A 26951-nucleotide genomic window follows, 5' to 3' on the forward strand; every position below is an offset into this window, starting at 1 on the left:
ATATATACAGAAACTGAAAACCCGCTAATTAAACATCATACAAATCATCAAGAAGTCGTAATAGTAATTGGAGGCACCGGAATTGATGTAACAGGCGCCTCCGGCGTCGGCTCTCTCTTCAACTCGTGCAACGACGCCCTTCCTGCCTCCTCGTCGGGCAAGGCATCAGTGCTGGTGTTTTGCTCTTCCTTCGCACCGCGCTTCGCAACACGCTGGGCTGTTCTCTTAACCGGCCGCAGACAAGAGCGAATCATGGCCGCAAGATGACTCATAGCCCGCCCGATGGGCTTGAAGATAAAATTCATGCATCGGACGACAAAGTTGAGAGCAACTTCGCATGGCCCGTCGGGGACGGTACGGAGAACAACTGCCCATGGGAGGCAGCCCAGCGCGCAGATAATGCAAATGGCCCATTGGATCCCATTGAGACGGGTCACGCCAAAAGCCTCTCCTCCCACGAAGACAATCATGATTTGACCGCCGACCATGATGCAGTTGATTCCCAGGAACCAGTAGTTGCGGAACATGCCTTCGAAGATGTTGAACTTGTTGTCCAGTCTTCGGTTGTTGAATTCATTGAAGATCTGCATCCACACAAAGGTATTGAACACGATAGTGTTGAGCACCGTCTGCGGGTCGTGGGTTCCAAGTCGCGACCCGATAATCTGGTGTCCACCAAAGTAAAGCATGAAGGTGATGGCCAGCTGATAGAGAGCTTGGCCGAGAATCATCTTCCACATGATCACTGTAAATAGTGATGCGCTCTTGGGAACAGGCTTGCGGTTGAGAATCTTCTCTGTTGGGGCGTCAGTCGCTAAGGCAAGAGCTGCAAAAGTGTCCATAATCAAGTTGACCCAGAGCAGCTGCACCGCGTTCAGAACGCTCTTGTTCTCACTGCTGTACAAGGACGAAACAAAGGTCAAGACCACAGCTGTGATGTTGACCGTGATCTGGAACTGAAGGAACTTGGCGACAGCATCGTTGACAGCCCGGCCCCATGCAATGGCGGTGACAATGGACTTGAAATTGTCGTCTAAAAGGATGATCGAACTGGCTTCCTTCGCGACTTCGGTTCCAGCAATTCCCATGGAGAAGCCGACATCAGCTGTTCTCAATGCCGGCCCATCGTTAGTACCATCACCGGTGACGGCGACAGTCTCGCCTAATTTCTTGAGCCGTGCCACCAGAATCCGCTTATCCTCGGGTGACGAGCGAGCTAGCACTTGCAGACGAGGAATGACTCGATCCATTTCCTCGTCAGAGAGCTGGCGAAACTTGGGACCTTCCATGACAATACCATCCTCTGTCTTGATACCACATGAAGAAGCTATCGCACTGGCGGTTACAATGTTGTCACCAGTGACCATCTTCACCTGTACACCTGCCGCATGGCACTTTTGGATGGCAGCGGGCACTTCGGGTCGGAGAGGATCCTGGATGCCCACAACCCCGATCCAGGTCATGTCGCGGAAAACATCCTCAAATCTGGCAGATTCCGGATCATCTTCCAAGCACCGGGCGTCTTTCGGTGGCCAGCTTGGGAAGTCGCGGTACACTAGTCCGATCGTCCGTAGGGACTGACCTGCGTAAGCTTCGACTGTGTTTAGGATAACCCTTCGGTCTCCCTCGTGCAAGGAATCGGTGGAGATATGGCCGTGAGAAGAATCTGCCTCGACCATCTGAGTCGTGCATGAGCCGACCATTATCTCAGCAGCGCCCTTGACAAGGAGGCGATAACCCATCGTAGGTTCCCGGTAGACAACCCCCATGCACTTACGTGCAGAGTCGAAGGGGATCAATTGGACAACGTCCGCAGAGGCACGCTCTGCAGTAACGTCCAGGCCGAGATGATCTTTGGCCATTTGCAGCAGAGCCACCTCGGTCTTACTGCCGATGAACTCCTTAGACCCATCCTTCTCTTCCTCGAAAGCAGTAGAGTTCAAGGCGATGCTATGAAGAATGAGATCCCGCTGCTTGCCTGAATATTGCTTGAAAAACTCAGCAGGAGTTGAGACGTCAGATGAGCGTTCCTCGCCTGGGGTATGCTTGAAACTCTTCGAGCCCAAGGTCCCTGCCACAACAGTCATCTTGTTCTGGGTAAGGGTCCCGGTCTTGTCGGAGCAAATAACTGTTGCATTTCCCATTGTCTCACATGCACGGAGGACGCGCACAAGGTTGTTCTCCTTGACCATTCGGGTTGTGGCAAATGCCAGTGCCAAAGTTACAGCAAGCGGCAGACCCTCTATGGATATCAGTCAGTAAAAGTCATTAATCTAGCATGGGGAAACTACTTACCAGGAATCGCAACGACAATGACGGTAACAGCAACAATGAGGATGTCGACGAACTCCTTGCCCTTGGCCGCAGGCGTTCCAGTGTTATGGGATAAATCCGCCACGAACCTGAAGAACAGAGCGAAGAACAAGATAATCGCAGCACTAGGAGCAGTTAGCAAACAATACCATGTGAATACACAGGAGGGTCGCTCTTACCCTGAGCCTAACCAGCCGATCCAATTAGCAAGTCGACCCAGCTTGACTTGAAGAGGTGTCGGATCATTCGATTCCTGCAAAGACAGCAAGATCCGGCCGTAGGTTGAGTACGGCCCAACACTCGTGACTAAGTAGGTACCGACACCTTCAAGCACCTTGCTGCCCGAGATCATGAACGGGTCAAGCTTCTTCGTAGCCTTCCCATTCAAGATCAGCCGCCCGACTTCATATCCATCAGTCTTCTTCATCTGGTCAGATTCTCCTGTAGCGGAGGACTCGTCGCATTTGATGCCATGACCCGAGACGAGAACCCCATCCGCAGGAATGGCGTCGCCCGGCTCGACATGAAGAATGTCACCGACTGTGATGTCGTGTATAGATATCATGGAGACCTTGCCAGATCGAACAGCCTTGACTTCTCGATCGTTGTTCTGAAGAAGTCAGTGGTGGTATTCGTCAATAACAGAAGAGAGGTAAGTACTTACACGTTTATTCAGCTTAGCAAACTGTCTTTCCTTCTGCCAGTCATTTGCGGCAGTCACAATAGTGACTATCAGAATAGCCACACAAATCGCCACTCCTTCAATCCAATCCACTCCACTACCTTCGCTCGTAGTCTCATAGATACCAAGGGATAGCGACACGATAGCAGCTATCGTCAACAAAATGATGATCTTGTCGTTGTAGGCTTGCCAAAACAGCTTCAAGAATCCCGTTGACTTTCGAGCAGGCAGTCTGTTCTGACAGAACACGCCTATGCGGTCTTGAAACTGCGTACCGGACTCTATAATCGGGGCGTCAATGGTTGGAGGAGCGGTTTCTTTGAAAGAGGCATAGTCAGGGGAAGTCGCTTCCGAAAAACTGATCGAACCCTGCAAGAGAGTCTCATCGACCGACAGACCAGATGTCAGATCTGTCCGCAGTCCTCGTTCCAATCCCTGCATGCCTCCAAGTGCCTGGAACGCAGCCAAAGATTTAGGGTTCTGCATCTTGTTCAATTGTCCTGGAGAGAAGGCGAACTTATTGTCTGGCACTATAAAGTCCTGTTCGTTTCGAGGATCGGGATTCAAGGCATCGGCCACCGAAACATCATCGTACTCCATCTTGGTCGGGGCATTAGTGGCTTCAGAGTTGGCTCTCGACCTTACAGCTGTATCTGCACTGGAGATGGTAGAGTCTGCTCGCGGACGTAACGTCTCACCGTCCAGCGACTGAGCCGACGTCCGCGTGTCACTCCGTACCCTGAGCCTGTCTGGCGATAGAGTGGACGCCATGTCCGCGGGTGAAGAAGGTCGAATAGATGATATGCTTGTTCGTATTGAGTCGGATGATATAGGGTGCTGCTGTTGGTAAGCGTATGAATATATGGCTCTCTCATTAAGCTGTAGCGCTGTTGTACATACCTCTCTATCTGAAACCCCGAAAGGGTTCAAGAAGCCAGACTGAGGATGCTCGTCTGGGGTCTGCATTGATGCGACCGGAACGAGATCTGATTTGGTAGAGACAAAGAAACGGGCATAAATCCTGGTAAATGCAGTATCAACTTCAAAGTGTTGCACCTGCTACTGTTTGGTTCTGTGCCCGAGCGACACCCGTTATTAGTAGATCTGGTCTGGGGGCTGTGCTTCCGAAAAGGGTAACCTAAAATTTAATAGTCTGATTGTCTCATAACGGATTTCTTCGTATCAATCCCTCATGTCTGGTTCGTATCATCCGTGGCACTGAGAAGAGATATTGTAACGCCAAGGGTCTTCCCAACAAGCACGGGATGAAAAAAAGGAAGCGGTTGCAAGGTCCGAGGAAGAGGCTAGCAAGAGTCCGGCTTTTGCCATACGCCAAAACAACCATGAAGTGTGAGTGAGTTGAGTTGACCCATATGCTTGGTAGCATCACAACGCGCTGCACAGCCTCCTTCAATCCGTCCTATCACCGACGGCGTAGACCAAGGGGTGGAGAGAGGTATGACCCATGGCTGCAACTAACGAGCGGGGGTATATACCCAAAGCGCTTTATCTTAAAGTTGAAGACGCCATGACACCTCCACTCTACCAAAGCAAGTTATATTGCTCAATCTAGACGCCGACGGAGCTCCTGTTCATCTCCAGCGTAATCTTATCTCTCCTATGAGAATGCAAGAAGCAACCAGGAGGGGGGAGAATTAGAACCGGAGGGTTCCTACCTCCGATCACAAGCCTGCAATCACATTTCATCAACTGTATCGATGCGCGCGCAAAACCATGGACAAATGACGCATGCTGAACTCTGAGTGGAGCGTTGCAATCAACGCATACTCAAAAACCCTTCCAGATGGAAATGCCGAGAGAAAAGTGGCCCTTGGAAGTTGCCGCCGGGTGAGGTATAGTTCCAGCAAATGAGTTTCTAGCGGGCGGCTGCGCCTCCTTCGTTTAGTTCGGAAGTCAGACGATTAGTCGGTCAATGAGGAGTCACGACATGCCGTTGCCGCCAATGAATTTTAGTTGCGTTCCAGATTTCCTAGTGCGCATCGGTGATCCGGCCATTCATTCGCCTCGAGCATTCAATCACGTTGACTCTATCCTGAAGAATGTTTGTTTGTCCATGTCCCCCTGTTGCACGGCCACACCTCCTGCGCCACATCTCCCACGGATTGTCCCCATTCGCCTCTTCAAGTTGGTTTCGCCCCCCCTGTGGCTGAGGAAATCACCGAGATCCTGGAAAATAAGATTATCTGATGTGGCGTCATGACTTCAACTGGCTGAGGCTTTGTACATGACGAAACGCTTTGGGTGCGGCGATTAATTCATGCTGGTGCTGCGAGCTGTCTCGGTTGCGGAGATTGGATGCTCTGATCAGGCACTGCGGGTGTGGCTGGTGAGTGTCTAGGCTCTGCTGAGCGGGCTTCACGATGGCGAATATTGCATCTTGCCAGCTGAGGTGAACGATTTGAGTGAGGCTTAGAAGCTTGATCTGTCGGTTGATGGGGGAATGACACCCACGGAGGCAACAAAGCTGCGATCTGGTGGGATGAGATGAGATGAAGGTGGGTAAGTTGTGTTAGCAGGCAGCAGCACAGTTGTTCAACATGAACAAACTGCCCGAATCAGCCTCGCCAATAATACATACGATTGGTATTTTCAGCGTTATTCAGGTATTATTGGCTCTACTTGCGAGAAATGAAAATCTGTTTGTAAATTTCATACCGTATAGTAAGTTAACATACAGCATCAATGTCTCTAAAGACACATCTTCATCATCAAGCCATTCTCAGGAGTATACTCCGCAGTGAGGAGGTATATGCAGTACTACAGCCTCCACAGACAGCCTCGAATCTTATTCTCGTGTTCATTCATTGCCTTGGCTTATTCGTCCACGTTAGCAAGCTCAGCATACCGATTCCCCAAACCGCAAAAGCACTGCTTGGATCGTTCAGACCCCGTATCCTCTGATCCTCTTCTACCCAACACATCCTCCATCGCCCAGGCAATCCGCTCCGCACCCAGCCTCGCTCCCTCAAGATTGGCAGCACCTGGTCCCAAACGAAGGGACCCCAACCGGCCCGTCAAGAAAAGTGGCACATTCGATTGCCACATCAGGTCATCCGTGATGCAAGGCAATCCCTGCTTAGTTTCAATCGGATACTCACGGTTCATGCGTTGGAGCAATGGGAGCTCATTTACATCGGCCTGCATGCCTGTCGCAAAGTATATATAATCGATGCGAGGCAGGTCAGGGATCGGAGGATCTGTCGTAAGACGCCATGTGCGCGAGGAGGCGCAGTACTCCTTGCCGCAGATGACGGTGCGTGGGTGTATAGAAAGCCGATGGGCTGCCACATGTTGCTTCAGAATCTTCTGATACCGTGGCGTGATACTGCCGCCATTACGCGCGGCTTTGATCATCTCAAGGCGTTCCTCGTCCGTGTCTGCGGACCAGAATGCTGCCTTTTCGAAGTTCTTGAACTTGCCCATCCAATTCAATGCGAGGTCGAAGTGCTTGACTAGAAACCATCTGGTCAGCATCCCCCACGTCTGAGTTTGCATGGATGATGTAGGAGGCTGTGCAACCTGCCCACTATCTGTCTAGTACGTACCTTTAAAATCCGACCTCAAAAGAAACCAAACCTTGGTCACCCCTCGCCGAATGGCCATATCCACCACCTGCGCTGACGATAGCCCACCCCCAACAACCACCACATTCGTCTCCTGGCGCTGCTTAATCTTGGCCTTCACATTGATACTCGGAAACATGCGAATCTCCGTGCTATGACAAGCCCCTTTCTCTTCCTCACCCGTCAGCTTGAACGGAAGTATCTTCGTCCTCCCCGGCCCAATAGCCAGCACCACCACACGACTATAGAACCGATTGCCCTCCGCCGTAGTAACAGTAAATATCTTGTCCGACGGCGATAACTCAGAGTGATAGTCGTACGATATATCATTCACCTCGCACTGCCTGATCATCCCCGGCGCGTCCAGTCCATACCGCGATACAATGCTCCCGCAGTAATCTTCAAACAAGTCCGTCGACGGTGAGAAGTAATCTTTACGATCTCTTTCATCAATCTCAACCTCGCCAACGGCCCTAATCACCCACACAATTAGCAACCCGAACACAGGATATCAGTCACTTCTTATAAGGAAAGGACAACTTACTGCGCCCTCGACCTCATCTTCTTCTTCTTATGCTTACTCAACTCCTTCCCCACGCACCCCGAAATCTCCCACAAATCCCTCTCCCTCCTCACCTCCCTCGTATACGCCAACATACCATCCCGATCCCTGGGATCCACATGAAAGAACATCGGGCTGCGCAGCTGCTCAATCTCCAATGTCTTGAACGCCCGATTCCATCTCTCCATCCACTTGTCCCCGGAACTATCCAGTACGAGCGTTGATATGCCCCCATTGCCATTTCCATAGCCACCATCATTCTTATCATCCCCCCTCCCCATATACACCCCATCATCCGACGATACCGACGAAGACAACGACGGCGGAGAAGAATCAGAGCCCGACCCAGAACCGGAAGATGAAGATGACCCCCGTCTAGGATAATGCTCATCATCATATCTCTGCCACTTCTCCGCCTTCACGCCCTTGAGTTTCCCGCGGTGTGCCTGCACCAATGCCATTCGGCCACTATGTTTGTTGATCCAGTGGTAGCGTTGGTGTTCGTCGTCGGTGAACATGGCGGAGGGGGTTTCTTCGCGGAGGCGCGCGGCGACTGCTAGGCCGCAGGGGCCGGCGCCGATGATGAGGACATCGAGGATGTCCGGGAAGGAGGAGGATGAGGATGATTGTGGTGAGGTGGTTTTGCCTACCATGTCTGGTTGGTGTGTAGTATGTATGGTTGAAGTGGGAATGATGGTGGAGGCTTCGTAGGTAGTACTAAGTGTGATGTAGTAGAGTAGAGCTATTGATTGAGTGATTGATTGATTATTCAAATATGTGCATGCAGCAGGGTTTATATTTGATAAATAGATAGTAGGTGATATTTGGTTATGGTGGTGCTCATCACTCCCCCGGGTACTTGGATCCCCAAGGTCCTTGTCGCCCAAAAGGGAAAGTCGGGATCACCATTATTGATAATGTATTTGAAGTTTGAGGGATGAGTTTGGGGACCTTGGGGGTGATTGCAGAGCATGATTTGCTACTATGCTAGGGTTTATGTCATTCTGAGTGAGCTTTGACGCTATTGATTAATGGTTCTGTGCTGGCCTACTATACTGTGAAAGGGTCCGCAGTTGATATATGGAAAGACATTACATTACTATAAGACAAAAGCTATGTAACAACAAGCATAATTAGTAGCAGCAATGAGAAGCCTGTCTCCGCTAAGATAAACGTATATTATTTGTGCCACTTTTTGGGCCTGGGTTCCGTCGTCATTGCTCGGGAACGAGGAGCTCCTCCACCTTCTCGACGATGCCAGGCATCCTGGGGCCACACCCAACCTCGAACTCGCTTCGCATCACGGCGCTCCCCAATCTGGGGCTCCGGGATCCATTTGTCTTTCTTTTCTGGTAGGATGCGCTGCCGGGTCAGAGCACCGGGGCCTCCCACGTTGAGATGGGCAGACGGTTGTGACGGCAAGGGAACCGATTTTGAAAGCATCAGTAAAAAGTATAAAGCTAGACTGGCGGTCATTGGCACGTCCAGCTCATCGGAATCCGAAATTGGATAGCTATCCAGTATGGGCGACTGGCTCGCCAAGGAACTGTCGCTGGATGGAGTGGGCGAATGCGGATAGCCATAATCACCGGTACATGGCCCCGAGCCGTGCCCACGCTGGTTGATCGCGAGCTTGGTTGGAATTGGCGCAGACAGCTCCAGGAAACCAAAGTAGGGCACATCGTCGCCCTCGTCACAACCTGCCCGTACACACACGAGCTCGATCTCGGTGAGAATGAAGCCGTAGCGGCAAGAGTGCTCGCGCATGCATCGCTGCAGGTGTGCTAGACCGTTCAGATACTCCACCCTGCGGTGAGGCGCTTCGTTGCGCATTCCCGTGTTCCAGCGGTCGAAGGTCTTGACAATACCAACGAGTCGTCCTCTGGCAAGGCCTGAGGCGGTTCGTTCGGTGTCAGACGCATAGTTAGCGAGAAAATGTGGCCCGCCATAGTTCTTGTTAGGTGATCCTCGCGGAATAGGAACAGCGTAGAGGGACAAGTGATCCGGGCCTTGCGAGACTGCCAAGGCAGCATTGATACGAGGTGCATAGATGTCTCGGATGACGTTGACTAGAGCTGGCTCGCAATCTGGGGACAAATAAGAGCTCGGAAGGATATTGAGGGGCGTGAGATGCGAAGGGATTGCGGTTTTGAGAAGTTTCGGAAGTCCACTGATAGAGTTGAACGTGGATAGAGAAAACGAAGTCCAACTGCGCAAGTTCCGAATGTCCCACCAAAAGTAATCGTGCAAGCCTCGTGTCGGAATCACGTTCACGTTGCGCACGAGGTTGATTGCTTGTGTCGGGGTGGTAAGGTACGAGAGCAAGGTGGTTGACTGAGAGTTCGTCCTCTCGGTCTGGTGGACGATGCCGATGGGAGAGCATTGTGCACTCGACGCTCGCACGTACCCATATGGTGAGCCGGGAAGCATGAGTGGCACCTGCACCGGAGGGTACACTTTGGGATAGTATGGCTCGGCTGGCGAGTGAGGCGCATAAGGCGGATACACTATAATATTGGGTGTGGCGGGCGTAGCCGGTGTGGTAGGGGAACTCTGAGGTTGAGAGGCGTATCTGATGACCTGTCGATATGCTGGATATCCGCATCGACTTGTCCTTGGATCGTCAACGTTGGAGGCAGAGACTGATCTAGTGTGCGCGCTCGTCGCCTTGCGCTTCTGCGCCGGTGTGACGCTCACAGGAGATGATAATGACGAGCCATTGCGAGTGGTATACTTCGGCGACGCCACGGCCGGGGATGCCATAGGAATGCACCCTGAGGTCTCAACAGCAACCCGATGGCTTGACCGGCGGTTGGAAGCAAGCGGTAAAGAACCAGGAGGATTGCGTGTGTTTGACAGCACCCGCCGTTGACGTTGGGATCCACTGGCGGGTGGAGGTTCAATCACAATGTCTTGAGGTCTGATCTTCGGAAGAAGAGTAGGCCCATGGTGGTGTTGTGGGGGTGAGTCAACTACAGGGCTGGTAGCCGACGTGATGACGGACCAGGGCGACGAGTTGTTGGAGTAAACAGAAGAATCAGAAGCGTTGCGGCTATGCCCCGTTCCACTATATTCTTGCAGATGCAATGCAGGAGGGGTTGAGGGACGATAATAAGAGTACTCCACAGACATCTTGCTATATAAAGTCACCGCAGGTCTGAGACGATTTAGATCAAATAAGATTGCGGGAAAGTCCAGCTTCCCAAGAGGTATCAAACAGGGAATGCTCGCGTAAGAAGCTAAGGTCAAATGAATAGAGAAGAAAGAGATGCACTAGGCAAAAGAAGAGACAATGTTGTCGAGTTCGCTTTGTCTTGGTGAACGACTTGACTGAACTGAGGCATAACCAGACTGGAGAACGGTTGGTTATTAAATGTTCTTCAATCTGGAACCTATGAGTCCCTTGATCCAAAAAAAGATACAGAATCAATCGAACTGCCTGCAGGGGCATGAAACAGATCTGGCTCCATTGCGACAGCCAGTCGCTAACCATACTAGGTAATCATGATGGAGATGGTAGGGCCATCGACACAGGGATGTCGATATCTGCTTGGATGATGTGCAGAGCAAACGATCCTAGGGCAAGCGAAAGCGTTTCATCGACAGTCGCGCGTCAAAAAGTTTCTATATTTGACATCTTCTTCGCTTCTTCAGATCTGAACCAGGCTGTCGGTAGTCTATTCCGACGATGGTTCGTTCGGAATCTGCATAGGATCTATATTGGGTAACATTGGGTGTTTCGTCTATTCTGGGTAATGTAACTAGGATCGATGAGTTCCCGCAAAGGCGTCACGCCTGGGGCATTTATTAGTCGGCGGCAAGCAGATGTTTGACGTCAAAAAAATAAAACGCAAGTGACTGGTACATTTCCACGGCGTGTAGTGCTTGAGGGTGTGCCGTTGTAGAGTTAGCCGCCGAGGTTTGATACCAGGGCCTGGGGGAGCCGCAGCCCACTCAACGGGCATTGGCTATTGCAGTCGAAGCTTGCAGAATGAAGTCGAATACTAATCAACTGATACGATACTCTCAAGCCCAAGAGGTTCTAAGAATATCCCCGCCTGGATGTGTCGATAAATCAGAGGTCTTGCAGGTCGTCACAGTAGGCGCCGGCTAAGACCCCGGACGGCGTCAGGATGCCTCAGTGGCTCTTCCCTGTCGACAGCCTGCAGTGTGCTTGAGCTTTCTCCAACTGGACCAATCACAGTCACTTTTGATGAACTTGAGTGCTTATTGTGTGACGAGGTTTAATTGTAGATGGGTCAGACGGAGACTGACAGACACTGTAAAAGGAGAGTCGGCGGGAATTAAAACAATAGAGCGACCTTGTAGCTTGAACTGCTGCTATTCTTGGTCACGCCTGGTTTCACGCCCATCATGAAGTTCGTGGATCTAGCAAGATGCCTATTTGTCTTTATGTCTCCTGGGCGCTTGGGTTAATCAGTGCAACTTGCAACAGGGTGAAGGTGCTGGAAGAACGCGCCACTCTCTGCACCCATGTCACATGACAAGGTATGCTACAGTAAGCACCCAACAAGCGGATTAAGAAAGATAAAAGACTACAGGCCATTATACATCTTAGTCAGCCACATTATAATCGTTGTCCTCGAAATGACTCCTGATGAGTCTAGAATTATTGGTCATCGTCGTATATAATTGCATTCCAGCTCCTGTCTGGACAAGAGAAGGTCTCCTCACTGGGAGGATACATGAACAACGTATGAAACATTAAGAACCAATATAAAGGTAAAAAGCAGACCCGGAAATTGGTAGGAGCATTTCGCTGCCCCCGAGCTCTATTAAGGCGAACCACAAATAAACAATGCGCATGCTGAAGGGAATCTAGTAAAACCGTCTAAGCAACCGGTCATGTCCAAAGAAGCAAGGTCGAAAGCAAGTCCATCATATGCTCGTCATAATTCATGCCTTAACGTCGTACTTGCGGCGGAACATGTCGTCCACCTCAGTCAAGTAGTAGGTACCAGGGTAGAGAGTCTCGGTGCTGCCAGAAGGCTTGAAGTTCTTCTTGAGGTGAGCGTGCTCACGGAGGGCACACATCTGTTACCAGACGTTAGCAACTGAACTTCGAGGTGCAGGTCAAGATTAGGTCGTTGGAATACTTACATCAACGTAGGACTGGGGAGGAAGAACGTTGCGGTTGCTAAGGCGGTTCTTGAGATCAAGCTTCTCCACCAGGTTGGACACGTCGCCGACAATCTTCACGCTAAGCAGGGAGCTGGCAAGACCACTGCCGTAGGAGAAGAGACCGATGCGCTTGGACTCGCTAGCATCGAAGGGAACGTGGGAGATCAAGCTAGCCAGACCAGCCCAAACAGTGGCCGTGTACATGTTACCGCAGAGAGTGGCAACCTCAAGAGCGGGCTTGACGCGCTCAGCGAAGCGCTTCTTGGTCAGACCCATGAAGGTCTTCTCCACGTTCTTGTCAGTGAGAGAAGTGGCGTAGTCCAGATCACGGAGCTCAGGAGCCACTTCGGCGAAAGCAGGGTGAGTGGGGTTGGTGAGGTAGTCGTTGTACAGCATACGAGCGAAGGACTTCTGCACCAGCTTGCAGGTGGGGGCGTGGTAGCAGAGGTAGTCAAAACGGTCCAAGGCAGTCTTGGAATCGTCCTGGGCGGTGCCGTTGGTGCCGTTCTGGACCTTCTCCTTCAGGGTCTTCTCACGAGCATTGTAGGCCTTGTAGCAGGCGTCGACAGCCTCGGTGTAGCATCTGAGGGAGAAGTGGCCGTCCACGACGGGGTACTCGCTGGTCAGGTCGGGCTTGAAGAAGTCGTAGGCGTGGGTGACGTAGGAGGCACGGAGACCAGGCTCGAACACAATAGGGGCGTCGGGACCGATCAGCATGGCGACACAGCCAGCACCACCGGTAGGGCGAGCAGCACCCTCGGCGTACAGGGCAATGTCACCGCAGACGACGACGGCATCTCTGCCATCCCAAGCAGAGGACTCGAGCCAGTTGATGCTGTTGAAAACAGCGTTGGTGCCACCGTAGCAAGCATTGACGTTGTCAACACCCTCAACGTTGGTGTTTCCGTGAGGAGCCAAAAGCTGCATCAGGACGGACTTGACGGACTTGGACTTGTCCAGCAAGGTCTCGGTACCGACCTCCAGACGGCCAATGGAGTTGGGGTCGATGTTGTACTTGCGAAGAAGGGAGGAGAAGGTGGTCAGGGAAATGGAGTAGATGTCTGCCGGGAAGTGCACGTTAGCATTGCCACGCGATCATGACATGCGGACGATGTCTGTCATTGTCTAATGCATACCTTCACGGTCATCACAGAAGCTCATCTTGGTCTGACCAAGGCCAATGGTGTATTTGCCTTCGCTCACGCCATCGAACTTCTCGAGCTCGCTCTGGTCGACACACTAGAAAACACAGGGACATATTAGAACACTGCTCAGAACAGACAGGAACAGAATCGAATGACGTGGCAAGACACACGAACCTGACGAGGGAAGTAGACCTCAATGGCCTTGATACCAATGTTCTGAGGACGGGCAGCCATGGTGAATGTGTAAAGGAGGAGGGGTAAGTATTAAGCGGAAAGTGGGACAGTAGAGTTTAAGACACAAAACACTCAAGAAAGAGAGCTATTGCGGAGAGTATGATGTATGGGGGGAAGAAGGGAGGTGAAGAAAAGATAATTAAAGGTAAGAGGAAGAAAGTTTGTTGGAAGAGAGAGAGAGAGAGAGAGAAAAGGAGCTGAGAGAAGGTGAAAGAGGAGAGTATAAGTAGTGAAGCTCACGATATACTAGAGGGGCCCCCCGAGGCCAGCGGGCGAACGGTTTCCCAGGTGGTCACTGGCCATCGGCCGGGGGCAAAAGAAAAAAAAAAAGCAACGAACTGGGTCGACCCCCGTTCCTATGCAGCCAGACAATACTTACGGATCAGCTAGTGTGCTTCTAGTGCGTGGCCTAGTGGGTCCATCTGGCTTGGTCTGCGGGCTGTGGTTGGTCGGCGCCCTGGCCTGCCCTGGGGTGCCTGAGGTTGTCCCGGCGGTGTTCTGGCAGTCACGCCGCCTCAGATCTATAGTATAGATGGTCTTGGGGTTATCCAAGTCACGGCGCATCATATCAACAACTTTTCCCACGATATACACCATTTCCCCCCATGACCGGGACAGGAAAAGGGGTCGAAATTGTGGATGGGGAGTTTCACCGGAGAGGACTCCAACTCAAAACGATCCACCTCCTAATTTCCACAATTGTTGAGAGGGAGAAAATCTGATGGTGTCCAGGATCTGGTATACGCCGTACTCTTCATCCTATGTCCCGAAAACGGGGGAACAGGATACGGCTGCCTCCAACCACAGCTCTCGCATCCAACGCATCATTGCACAACCTAGCTCCAAGTGGTCTTACCGACAGCTCATCTTGCTCCGGGTGGATGATTCTATTTTGCGTTTTCCTTTTCACCGACTCTTGCCGCCATGTTTTGTGATATGGCCTTCACCCTAAACTATACATCCGCCCTCAATCAACATCGGCCCATGTTTCTCCCACACTGGCCGATATGAACGGGAGGATTTAATATCCACGCCACCGTACTTTAGGAGCTTGCTGCTGCAATATTATTACCCTACTTACAACCATGCAGCTTAACTGCAGACACATGATGTAAACCCGCAATGTTGCACTTCTGTCCCCGGGATGCCAAGCACTTTAACACGGCAATGGGATGCGTTCCCTGGTATCCTTTGTCTCTCCCCTGCGTCCCGGCCATTGATTGCCCATGACGACAAACCTGCTTACGAGGAAAACTCCGTCTAGACGCGGAGTATCTTTATGCGGATTGTTTCTGATCAGACGGCATATCTAATGGACCACACAGGATAGGTCTTGCCCAACCCGTAGCCATTAATTGTCGCATGCCCCTCATCTTCTCCCTCTTATCACGCTTTTCCCTCCTAACATAGCCCCGTTACTTACTCAGATGGACCGAGAAGATAGTAATGGCCAGACAACAGTTGTCAGCTGAGGCCTATGGTATGCTTGCAGTGACGTCTACGTTCTAAAGCGTAAGTATGTCAACCAAAAGTCCCGTTCTTCGACACCTGCATACGCCAGATACCAAACAAGTGGGATAACGCAAGCAAGCAATCAAAAAGGAACCTCTCTGGAATCGATCCCATCCCAACCAAATCCAGTTCCGACAACATCCACCCGGTATAGCCTGACCGTGGAGTGGAACAGTGAAACAGGTTGAGGGATTAATCAATCTTATCTTGTGGAGCTTTCGGTGCCCTTTCTGTAAACGAGCTTCCATCTTACCGAGACTTACAGGCACAAGTAGGGTCCCAGTGGGTTCAGATGTCGGAGAGAGTCGAGAACAAGCCCGCCATTGAAGAAGAGTATACCCGATCTTTGGCCGTGCCCCTCTGGCGCGAAATGGGCCGAGAGGAACGCTCATTAGTCGTTGACGAAAATCCCACATTGTCATGCAGATTTCACTAAAAGTAGATAAGTACTACAAAGTGGGCTACTTGGTAGGTGCCAATGGCAGGGAAGATCCACCATCATTCAATTGGATCGGGTCCTTCTTTTTCTTTCGGACTCAAAAGTAGCGCCGATTGACATTCTTGGGGCTGCATTTGTGTGGTCATTTGTCGGATCTCCATCGTCGAAGTGGGATGTGCGAGAGAAAAAAAAATTTTTGTATCGGTTTGAAGCATTACGAACGTCTGAATTGCGTGTGCTGCAGATGCTGTGAACCGGAGTGGAAAGCAAGGGATCAGGTCAAGCAATGCTGTCGGCTGTTCGATTAAGTAGAGGAGTAATAAGTAGGCATCTGTATGATCTAAAAGCCTTGCAGCATTAATTTAAGGACATGAATTGCCCAACCATACAATGATAATAATAATGGATATGTGATGCATGTTCGAGTTGGTCCCTCATGGACCACTACGTGAGCACACTAGTATCAATGTACTTTGAGTGTACATAGTAGCACTCGGGCATTATTATTAGTAGTAGTATTGGCAGGTCAAACCAGCATGATGATGGTACTACTACTAGTACGGAGTAGAAGACAGAAAAAATATATATGATAAGCCATTGTCCGCTTGCTCGGCTACTTTGACAGTACTCCTTTATCTTTTTCTTCGTCTTCACACTTACTACTAACCAAGTAGTACTGGTATTAGTACCATACCAGTAGTACTACGGAGCACTACTATGACAAGAATATATGACATACTATACTACAAGTTACTACTTCTACTCTCTAGTATAGTACTATCAATGAGATTGGAAGAGTATCTCGGTACTAACGGGATGCATGGCCAGCGTTACTGTTTGTCTCCAGTTTCTACTGCTATTACTGGTACTTGTAAACTGTTCTTCTCTCCTTCTACTCTATTCAAACAATACCACTCTGCCTCGTCCTCATCATGACCAGTTGCAAACAATTCAAATTGACTACTAAATGGCGGATACAGAGAGCCCTTGAGGATGATTGATTGATTACATATCGATCGGTCGGGAGAAATCTGTTCCAGAACCCTTCTGCCTACGGATGCCGAGCCGTGGCCCCGACCAGCAAACTCCCCCCCCCTCGACTGCGCCACGCGTAGCCTCAATGTTCCCCCCCAAAGTGACGGGCGGTCCGGGGAACTTGAAGTGAGTTCTCACTACTACTGCTACCTACTCGAGATCTGACACTGCGATCGACTGCTACTGACCCATCCTCCTCCTACCTCCATCATCAGGAACACCACCACCCCCTCCCCTTTTCTTCTTTAACCCCCCTCCTAATATATTTCATAAAGTACACACTCTTTATTTACACATTCAACCTCCTTTGTCTTTCGTTCCCGCCCCTCCGATCGGGAGCATGGCTGCATTGGCTGTCACTCCTTTCTCATCCAGATCATGATCCCGCTTAGCCCGGTATCTGTGAGACTACCCAACTCGCACGGCTCTCGGGAGCCCCATATCACCCGCCATGGGCAACGACAATAAATTCGAATATGAAGCCCTTCCAATCCCATCCTACGAAGAGGCCATCGGCGCTCGCCCGGGCTCTTCCCGTTCGCACCTCGATTCTTCCGAAGAAGTGAGCGACAATACCGAAAGACAAGGCTTGCTCCAGCGCGGTCCCCAAACGGGTGCCCGCGGAGAGACTAGACCTCATGGATATCACCCTCCCACCGTTGAGTCCGCTCGGAATAGCCTCGATGACCTTGAGTCCGGATCTGGATCGGATAGGGGCTCGTTGGAAGAGTTACAGCGGGAGCTGGCCCAGATGGACGTGGAGGACGCTGGTCAGCAAATATCATCTCAACGATCTCGCCTACGGTCGCGGTTCTCGAAGCGATTCAACGACTTGACTCGTACATTATCCTCGTTCAATCTGCCGTTTCGCCGTTATTTGCCAAGCTTGCCAAATCTCAGGTTTACCGTCTACCTAGACGATGCTCGGTCGGGCTTCAAACACAATGGATGCATGATCTTGTTGCGTGTCTTTGGATTGCTTCTAGTTGTCACCATCGTGTACATCTTCTTCATTTCGGACCTATTCAGCATGAACAACCGTTTTATCATGGGTCAATCCTACAGCGCCGCGTCCGTGGAGAACTTCGTTCAGGGTCATATCAATGAGACGAGCATTGCAGAAAACCTGAAGAAGCTGACCGCATACCCTCATATTGCCGGTACGGAAGGCAGTTTCGTTCTGGCGGAATGGGTGGCATCGGAGTTCAACAAGGCCAACTTCGACGAGGTCGAGATGGAAGAATTCCAGGTATATTTGAATTATCCCCAGCAAGACGGTCGGAGGGTGGCGATCATCGATCCTCCCGACCTTGCCTGGGAGGCTACACTGGAAGAGGATAACGAACAGACCTTGGTATTCCATGGCCACTCGAAGTCGGGGAACGTCACTGGTCACCTTGTCTACGCAAACTACGGTTCCCGAGAAGATTTCCAATACCTCAAAGATCAAGGAGTTGCCTTGGACGGCTCCATAGCGCTGGTCCGTTATGGTGGGTCAGAGAGCGATCGGGCCCTGAAGGTCAAAGCTGCAGAATTGGCTGGTGCAGCTGGTTGTATAATATATTCCGATCCCGCGGAGGATGGCTTTGTCCGGGGTCCGGCCTTTCCAGATGGACGCTATATGCCAGCAGACGGGACACAAAGAGGTGCTGTTAGTTTGATGTCATGGGTGGTCGGTGATGTACTCTCGCCAGGTTTCGCGTCCACACCGGATGAGAAAGTGAGACTCAAGCCGGAGGATAGCAAGGGGTTGACGGCTATTCCTAGCATCCCTCTCGCCTGGCGCGATGCCCAAAGGCTCTTGCAGGTGCTCAAGGGCCACGGTTCGGAGGTGCCGGCCAAGTGGGTTGGCGGTGTCCCGGACGTGAATCAGTGGTGGACTGGGGACGCATCGTCGCCCACCGTCAATCTTATGAACATCCAAGATGAGGTAGAAAGACAGCCCATTTACAACGTGGTTGGAAGGATTATTGGGTTGGAGCAGCCGGAGAAAAAGATCATTGTTGGTAACCACCGAGACTCGTGGTGCGTGGGAAGCGCAGATCCAGGCAGTGGCACGGCTGTCTTCCTGGAGCTGGCTCGAGTTTTCGGGGAACTGCTGACATTTGGCTGGCGCCCACTACGCACCATCGAGTTTATCAGCTGGGACGCTGAAGAGTACAACCTCGTTGGCTCGACTGAACATGTTGAAAAGGAATTGCAAGCACTTCGTGAAAACGCGTACGCCTACATCAACGTCGATGTTGGTGTAAGCGGCAAAGAATTTGACGCCGCAGGAAGTCCGCTTTTCGAGAGCGTCATTATGCAGATCCTCGGTCGCATATCGGATCCTGACAGCAATGAAACGCTCAAAGATCTCTGGGAGAAGAAGAAGAAAAGACTCGGACCTCTTGGTGCTGGAAGCGACTACGTCGCTTTTCAGGACATCGCTGGAACTTCCAGCGTCGATTTTGGATTTACCGGCGAACCTTTCCCCTACCATAGCTGCTATGAGAACTGGGATTGGATGACCAAATTCGGTGACCCCGGATTTCAGTATCACAAGATTCTAGGACAGTTTTGGGGTTTGTTACTTCTGCAACTTGCAGACAGCCCCATTCTGCCTTTCGACTTGGAGGCATATGCTGCACACCTTGGTGGCTATGTCACTGGCCTGGAAAGTTATGCTAAGTCAAGGAATGTCCCAACTACCGACAACACTCAGAACGCCGCTCGGGACACCTCTGTGACATTCAAGCCCTTGTATGAAGCGGCGGCGAAGTTCAAGGACGATGCGTCTCACTTTCAGGAGTGGGCTCGGGTCTGGCATGATGCTGTTTGGGGAGCTGGTGGGTTTGAGAACAACGTGGTTGCTGTACAGCGTCTGGCACATAATACGCGGCTGGCTCATTTCGAAACCCATCTTCTCGACGACAGGCCAGATGGCGGCGTAAGTGATTCAACTCTTTCCATCTGGAACAAAGACTAACCACATATGAATAGGTTCCCAACCGCACACAATTCAAGCATGTCATCTTCGGCCCTGAACTCTGGTCCGGCTATGACCCTACTCTCTTCCCTGCCATTCGAGACAGCATTGATTCTGGCAATTGGACGCTAACTCAGGAGTGGATTGACCGGGTCTCCGATATCATCAGCGACGCGAGCGATCATCTCGTCCATAAGAACTGATCATTCCACTGCCAGGCGGACAAATCCCATCACTTTCTCCTATACAATCTTGTGCCAGAATCTACCTCCTTGTCTTTCTACCGCCAAACGACGACCCGATTCTGTCATAAACTCAACGCCCGCTACACACCATCTCCCGACCCTGCACAGTATACCTCCACATCTCTTGACACTTGTGTATCTTCCTTTTGCGCAAAAGATTCCCTTCCTTGGCATTCGTGTTGTCCCCTGATAGACGGGCATTGACGAGCCCTCTTCTTTCCTCTCAAGCCTTATCTTCAAGCATTTGTGTGTGTCATGACATGCCAATCGGATCATATATCTTCTTGTATCTAGTCACCTTGACGCCCACCCCTACCGATCCGGGCCTCTTACGCATATTCTTCTACTGTCTGTCTCTTCTATCTTTCATCTATGTATCTACATTTGGGTGTTTATCTTTGCCTCGGTGCTTGTTTTTTGCACCTTGCTGTGAACCATGGTGCATTCGGAGTATATCAATTTACTACCACTACTACTTAGTCAATGTCAGGTTTCTTTTTCTCTCCACTTTTTCATCATACCTGATAACTATCCATCAAATTCCGCGCCTATCAAGGATTTCAATCCATGCATTTGTCAGATCCTATTCGAACGTATACAATAGCTTCCCATTAGCATGAACGCGTACCTAAATATCTTACATAGTTCCTCCAATCTGACACATCATAGTCGGATTACATTCCCTTGTATACTTACATGGTGGAATACCCCCAACGTAACTAAGTAGTTCCATTAACCCACCCCCATAACAATTACTATGGTTGAATAGCTAGCTAGTTAGTTAACAATCACGAAAAGGGGGTCCATTTATCCTAAGTTTTCCACCCAACTACTAAGATATGACCGCTATTTCAATACTAACTAACTAACCTATATCAGACTCAGTTCGAAATTGATGTCTATAGAATACATACACATCAGCCACACTGCTTACTGATATTACCTACCTAATACGTATGTAATCATGTCCCAAGAAAGGGCCTAAAATAATAAAACGAAAGATAAAAATAATAACAACCCGAACTCATAATGGATGCGTCGTTACTCATTAGATTTAAAAAGTTCATGTCTGTCTCCCAGTTGCAATCCGTGCATTTCAACCCATGCCGTGTCTTTCTTTTCTTTTTTTGCTTTGGCTTCACACAAATCACCTATATCCTACATTTTTTTGCTGCTTTGCAGCTAGCTAGCTAGCTACATCCCAGATTAGGTAAAGGAAATTAAAACAGGAAAAGTTGAATGAGTAAGGAATGAAGAAAGATAAATGGATGGAATAGGAGATAGTAGCAGTCATTAGAAACTGGATTGGTTGGATGAGAGGAAGAGAAAAGGAACGCATCGCAGACCATAGCCATGACTCCGCGGAAATGTAGATAGGAAGTAGATTGAATGACGTGGGAAAGAAAGATGAAATTTTCAGAGAGAACAAATAATAAAAAGGCTATAAGATAAAGGAAAAAGAGACAACCAGGCCCTCATCCCACACCTGTGCATGCGCCGTGTTATGTATTAGCCAGTCAACCCAGATTTATATACAGTACATGTTTGGAAGTCAATGAGGAATCAGAAGGATGGAAAGGTGACGGAAATAGAACAGTAAGGTATTAAATATGCATAATCCCGGGTTCGCCTTTTCGTGGTCGTACGCTGTATGCAATGTGGAACCGGAAAGTGGTGGGTTCCGTTGCATGCTCTATAGGACAGTTTGCGTGGTATTGGTGAGGAAACATGATGTGCAAGAGATGTTGTGTGCTGGTGGTTGTATGTAGTAGGACTTCTATCTTGAAGGTGGATGAATGGAGTGGCCGGAGCCTTCGGTTTGGAATCCGAATGCGGAGGACAACACCTCCGTCAACGCAAGTCAGGACTGACTCATGATCAGTATGGAGGATATACATTATATTTCCATTTCTTCCTAGGCTTCCAGTGCGCTGCTTACTTGCGGAAACTCTCAACTCCCAGCGTTGGTGTTTCAACCATGCGATCGCAGGGCACGCCTTCGTCTCGTCTCCGGGCGAAGAAGCTATCACATTCGGATACAATTTGTGCCCACTCCGCAAGAGCTCTTCCTGCGTATTTACTGGCTGCGAGTTTATCATTCATCGCAAGACTGATATCAAGATCATTGGACTGCTTTTCTGACTCTGTACTGTCGTCTGTTCGGGCGTCTTGTTCGTCTGATTCGGGTGCACCTTGAGGGTCATAACTCTCATCGTCGTCTTCTCCCTCCGCCGCTGAAACGTATTCGGATAACGTCTCACAATCATCCCGCTTATTCAGAGATTTTCGGAGCTGCAAGTGCAGCTGCGACCCCACGGGAAGACAGGGGGTGTAGAGACGTTTGTTCTTGCTAGGCCATTGAGGCCGATCCATCCACTCTAGCGAGAATTTGAACGAGTAGGGTTGGTGTGCAGTCTTGGGCCGACTCAGCTCCCCAGAGTGGTTCTGGGGCTGCCATTGACCGTCCAAGCCTTTGTCTGCTGACGCCAGATTTTCAGAGCTCGCAGAATCTGACTCGTCAGAGGTGCTAGAAGATGACGCCTCGCCATTAGACTTTGAGCTAGAAGAACCGCCAAACATGGCTTTAAGGATACTCCATTTCCGTTTAGGTGCGGGTTGGGGCTCCAATGATTCCGCTTTCGCAGAAGTATTGCTACTGGAGAAAGCGGACGTTTTCTCCGCTGGAGCCGGAGGAACAACACGATCGAATGATACGAAGAAGTTCGATGGCGACAACTGATTATCACATCTGATAATGATAATCCTCCGGCCTGGTGCCGGCGTGCACGGTGCAGAAGAAAGCGGTGTGGTGAGTTCTTCATCGGCTTTGGCCTGGAAAGCAAGGTAGTATTTCCAAGTGCGCTGAAGCCGGTCCCATAGCGTCTCGTATATCGCAGTGTCAAGAGATGTGGGCTCATCACTAAACCTCCCCAGTCTCCAACACAACAGACGATGAAAGTAGGCGCGGACCATTGGACTCCAATGACTGAAGTAATGGTAGAAAATGGACTCTTCAAGGAGAAATTTCAAGCACAGATCGGCTTTTCTTTCCTCTGAAGCAGTCCATGTGGTCCAGATAGCAAAGAGAAACGAGAACACCCGAACTTCAGTGAGAGAATTGTGACTTTGCATCATTTGACGACAGACTTTCAGCCAGAAATTCCAGTCGAACAAGTCATTCTCAATGGAATGAGAATATCGTATGATAATGGGAATAACCTCCTCCACAAAATCACACAGTAGGAAACAAGCATTATGGTCGAACAGCGATGTCCTCTCCGCAGCTGCTCTCATGATGGTACAAAATGATTCAGCATACAGCAACCTTGCATGGTTCGGCTCAAGCGAAGATTCCGAGAGAAAATCCCGAAGCAGAATAATCAAGCGATTTTCAGCCATCAAACGATGACTATTCGCTGCCCCTAAGGGAAGAGCCGAGACAGCCGCATCGGTCCCTTCTATAAAATCATCAAATGTGACCGCGGCAGCCGTGTGATTGGTTTCCTGCATTTGCGGAACCGATTGCTTGTAAAGGGTGTCCTCAAGAACAACCAGGAGCTGCGAGTGAATCGGCAGCAAGCCTGGTGCTAGGATCCGCTTCTGCTTGTCAAGATCTGGCGGCAGAGCATCGGCGTACAGTACATGAATGTACTTGACAAAAACGAAAAAGAGATCGGTATCCCGGCCACTCCATCGCGAAACCCACGGGCTCTGCCAAGGAATCTGAACAGTACTCAAAGGTACATCAGGCTTCTGACGAAGGTATCGCACCAGAGCCGTATGGGCGTGAAAAGCAAGCGTCCGTAAGGCTGCCGGGAAGTTTAGGGCAAGGTCCTGTGTTAACGCTTTCGTGCCGCTACCTTTGTCGAGATTTGACTGGGAAAGTACGCGCCGGAAGATGCTGGGAGGTGTATTCCATAGCCGCACAAGGATGTCGGCGACGCCAGGACAGAAGAAGAATGCATACGCACAGGCCTTGCCACAGAATGCAACTAAGCTGGCGGGCGCATGTCGCATAGACATTCTTTCAACCACAAATGACATCTGAGACAACAAATTTTGCGTAAAGATATTCCTTATGTTGTGATGAATAGACTCAAGGAGAAAATCGGAGCCTGACGAGCCATCCGAACTCTCCGATATAGAAGTTGACGCGTGCTTGAGAGGCTTTGGGAAATTGCTGTTCGACGGTGGAAGAGGGAAAGGAACCCTCCATTCGGGTCGAGTCATAATGCCGACAATCGCTTCCAAGTATACTGGCCTATCCGTTCCGGATATGGATTGATTATTCTTGCCGTTGAGCATCTCTAACAGCCCTGTCCACCACTTGTTGAGTATGTTAACCCGGCGATCTAGGTCTTCGGGCCTCAGATGTTTACAAGATTGATGTGACGGGCTTCGGTTCAAGAACGGCAAGAGCGCGGACCGGATGACGTTGGCTTTCAAAGCGCTGGACTTAGCCTGAAACCTATATGAAGACTAAGTCAACCAATGTACGCATATATGCAAGTTCCGTGAGGACTCACTTCTGGAAGTCAGCCTCGAGGCCCCGGAAAACACCCCAGAGCTCATCCTTTTTCCGCGGCACGTCCACTGTTCCGGCGGGATTCGTAGTTACCGGTGCTTTAGGCACCGGAGGTAGGACCGGCGTTGAGACATTTAGGGTTGCGGTGAGTTTTTCTAGTGAATTCTTGGCCACTAGTGATTGAGGTGAAGAACTACTAGGAGTACTGGGACTATCTGCTCGACTTTGCGTCACAATCGCGACCATCGGACGTCGCGGTCGTTTCTGTAGGATGGTCCGCCTGCGGGCGGGGGCAGTAGGCTCAGTTTCTGCACTCCCAGAATCTGCTTGGCCGTTCGCCTTGGGTGAAGTTGTCGGGGGATTTAGGGTTTGTTCCTCTGTACGTAGAGAACGGAGCCGGGAGCTTTTCCCAGATGGCGGGGAGCTTGACATCCAGGGTTTTCGAGCCAAACTGACCAGCCTTCCGGACATAGAGCGGGCTTTGGAGGGGCGAGCAACGGGCGACGGTGCCCTCGTTTCCGGAACCTGGGCAGGAGGAACTGAGGTTTCTGGGCCAGCAGGATCCGACACATCCTCTGTCGATACGGTAAAGCGAGAAACTGCGATAGTTGGTTTGTTCTTAGACCGAAGCGAGGTCCGTCGTAAGATGTCTTTGCCAGCAGCCACATCCTCTTTTGACGGAGACTCCGTCTGAACAGGATGGTTTAGGTCGGAGAACGTCCTCCGCAGACCAGGCCGGCCGGCCTCGGTGGCCGCTAGGTCCGGAAGGTGGTTGTAACTAGCGGCATGGGTCAAATGGACGTGATCGTCATCGAGATGAGGGGTTGCGAGCTCTGGAGAGGAAGAAGACATGGTCAAGGATAGCCAAGATTGGCTATAGATCCACGCAGAGGAAGAGCCCTAGCGAGGTGTACATCTCCTCCAGCCGCAGAAGGCTGGGCAATATACTATCACTCAAACGGGCGTTGGGGAGACCAGCTCCTCCATATACAACGAAAGCCACTCCCAGAGAGATCAAATCATATGCGGGTCGTTCTATTCCAGTAGCATTGAATCGTTCCGGTCACCGATGCGGAGCAAGACGAGGGAAGGCGACAAGGAAGGGAGGCTTGGAATGATGGCGGTGCAGGCAGGCAGAGGAAGGGCAAGCGACCGCGGCGAGCGAATACGGCAATTATCGACGAAGCTCGGGATAGGACTGGCTCCGAAAAGCTAAACCGGGAACCTTTAACGACGCACGGCGAACTAGGGACTGAATGTTAGCCAATGCTGGGCAGGAGAAAATGAAGAGCGAGCGGTTGATCGACGGACGGGCAGAATTCCGGCGTGAATACGAAGTATAGCGGAGTAGTAACGATCGTAAGGTTGAACGAGGGGCAGATGGGAAAGCCGGCAGGGGGGCAAGAGATAGTAGGTAGGAGATTGCAGTAGAGCTAAGACTTGCTTGCTCCTTTTCTTGTTCTTTAATATGGGCCCCAGGGAAATGATAGAGCGAAGGAATAATGGGGAGTGAACAGAACAAGCAAACGAATGTCGGAATCAACGAGGGAAGGGGAGCGGAGCAGGAACGGAGCGGAATAGATAGAGTAAGGAAAGGGGAGAAAGGAGCCGCAAGAAGAGGAGATGGGGATGAACAAGCCAGCGAGAGCCAGCGACGGCCAAAGAAAGAGAGACAGAGAGACAGAGGGGGAGAAAGAGAGAGCGAGGAGATGACGAGCAGGCCGAATGGGGCAAAGCAGATGAACTGACCGGTTTCGATAATACTTCCCACTTCCTATTACATACAAGCCAGCCCACTTGTTCTTCTTCTTCTCCTGGTGGCTTCTCTCCTCTCTAACCCTTGATTTAGCCCTTCAGGAACCCGGGCAGATGGGGCTTTCCTCAAGACTGGAGTGTAGCCCCCGTGAAGCTTGGCCCCAACAATGGAGAGTATAATGATCTCACCAAGTGGTTATTTTCTTTTGTGAACAACGACGACGATGATGATGACGGGGGAGGGAACAGTGACCTTGCGGGCGCGGAAAAGTAGAAGACGAGAAGGAGGACTGAATGGGACTCCTTCCACGTTTAAGATTGAGAAAGAAAAGAAGGCTGTCCTATCCTAAAGGTTCCAGGCAATTTGCCCAAGTAGGCGGTCGCTAAGGATTTCTTTCTTTTACTATTTCTTTTTTATTTTTTTACTATTTTTTATTTTTCTTATTTTCCATCTGCCTGCTTGTCTGGATTTTATGGCTTGATGATGTACCCCGTCCACGCATGGAGGGCCAGAAGGTAAGTAAGCAAGTACACACCGTCTGGCTTGCGCTTGGGCGGTATCGTTTATTACAGTAAGTACCGGGTATGTATGTAACCATGTATTCGATTACAATACCCGCAGTTCCCTTGTCGGAATTCGAGCGATCCGAACACCAGACTCGCCCAGAATGAAACTCCATTGTCCGTCTAGAGATGATATTGGGACGAGGATGGTGATGCTCATATGATGAGATTGAGGGGAAATTAAAGCCTGGACTTGGTATTTGTCCCCTTTATCGTCCCCCTTCCTTTCCTACTGTATATCTCACA

General features: G+C 50.5%; 6 protein-coding genes across 6 annotated transcripts; 1 reads left to right on the forward strand and 5 right to left on the reverse strand.

Annotated features, from left to right (window-relative positions):
• Positions 1 to 47: 47 nt before the first annotated feature.
• pmcB (putative calcium-translocating P-type ATPase(PMCA-type)) lies at positions 48 to 3961 on the reverse strand (the record flags this gene model as incomplete). The annotated part of the gene is made up of 5 exons (XM_035500952.1): positions 48 to 2242; positions 2296 to 2438; positions 2493 to 2923; positions 2978 to 3835; positions 3896 to 3961. The coding sequence occupies 5 exons, from the start codon at positions 3959 to 3961 to the stop codon at positions 48 to 50; spliced, it is 3693 nt and encodes a 1230-aa protein (XP_035356845.1).
• A 1869-nt stretch (positions 3962 to 5830) lies between these two features.
• AtWU_05843 (FAD binding domain protein) lies at positions 5831 to 7794 on the reverse strand (the record flags this gene model as incomplete). The annotated part of the gene is made up of 3 exons (XM_035500953.1): positions 5831 to 6468; positions 6562 to 7052; positions 7124 to 7794. The coding sequence occupies 3 exons, from the start codon at positions 7792 to 7794 to the stop codon at positions 5831 to 5833; spliced, it is 1800 nt and encodes a 599-aa protein (XP_035356846.1).
• A 526-nt stretch (positions 7795 to 8320) lies between these two features.
• Positions 8321 to 10273, reverse strand: AtWU_05844 (uncharacterized protein; the record flags this gene model as incomplete). The annotated part of the gene is made up of 1 exon (XM_035500954.1): positions 8321 to 10273. The coding sequence occupies one exon, from the start codon at positions 10271 to 10273 to the stop codon at positions 8321 to 8323; it is 1953 nt and encodes a 650-aa protein (XP_035356847.1).
• Positions 10274 to 12058: 1785 nt separating this feature from the next.
• Positions 12059 to 13662, reverse strand: erg13 (hydroxymethylglutaryl-CoA synthase; the record flags this gene model as incomplete). The annotated part of the gene is made up of 4 exons (XM_035500955.1): positions 12059 to 12196; positions 12263 to 13344; positions 13420 to 13522; positions 13603 to 13662. The coding sequence occupies 4 exons, from the start codon at positions 13660 to 13662 to the stop codon at positions 12059 to 12061; spliced, it is 1383 nt and encodes a 460-aa protein (XP_035356848.1).
• Positions 13663 to 17099: 3437 nt separating this feature from the next.
• On the forward strand, positions 17100 to 19819 carry AtWU_05846 (M28 family metallopeptidase; the record flags this gene model as incomplete). The annotated part of the gene is made up of 2 exons (XM_035500956.1): positions 17100 to 19577; positions 19631 to 19819. The coding sequence occupies 2 exons, from the start codon at positions 17100 to 17102 to the stop codon at positions 19817 to 19819; spliced, it is 2667 nt and encodes an 888-aa protein (XP_035356849.1).
• A 1893-nt stretch (positions 19820 to 21712) lies between these two features.
• AtWU_05847 (DUF1765 domain-containing protein) lies at positions 21713 to 25238 on the reverse strand (the record flags this gene model as incomplete). The annotated part of the gene is made up of 3 exons (XM_035500957.1): positions 21713 to 21728; positions 21801 to 24329; positions 24388 to 25238. The coding sequence occupies 3 exons, from the start codon at positions 25236 to 25238 to the stop codon at positions 21713 to 21715; spliced, it is 3396 nt and encodes a 1131-aa protein (XP_035356850.1).
• Positions 25239 to 26951: the final 1713 nt, after the last annotated feature.

Source organism: Aspergillus tubingensis (genome assembly GCF_013340325.1).
Source record: "Aspergillus tubingensis WU-2223L DNA, scaffold_7, whole genome shotgun sequence".
In the NCBI taxonomy this organism is placed as follows: Eukaryota; Fungi; Ascomycota; class Eurotiomycetes; order Eurotiales; family Aspergillaceae; genus Aspergillus; species Aspergillus tubingensis.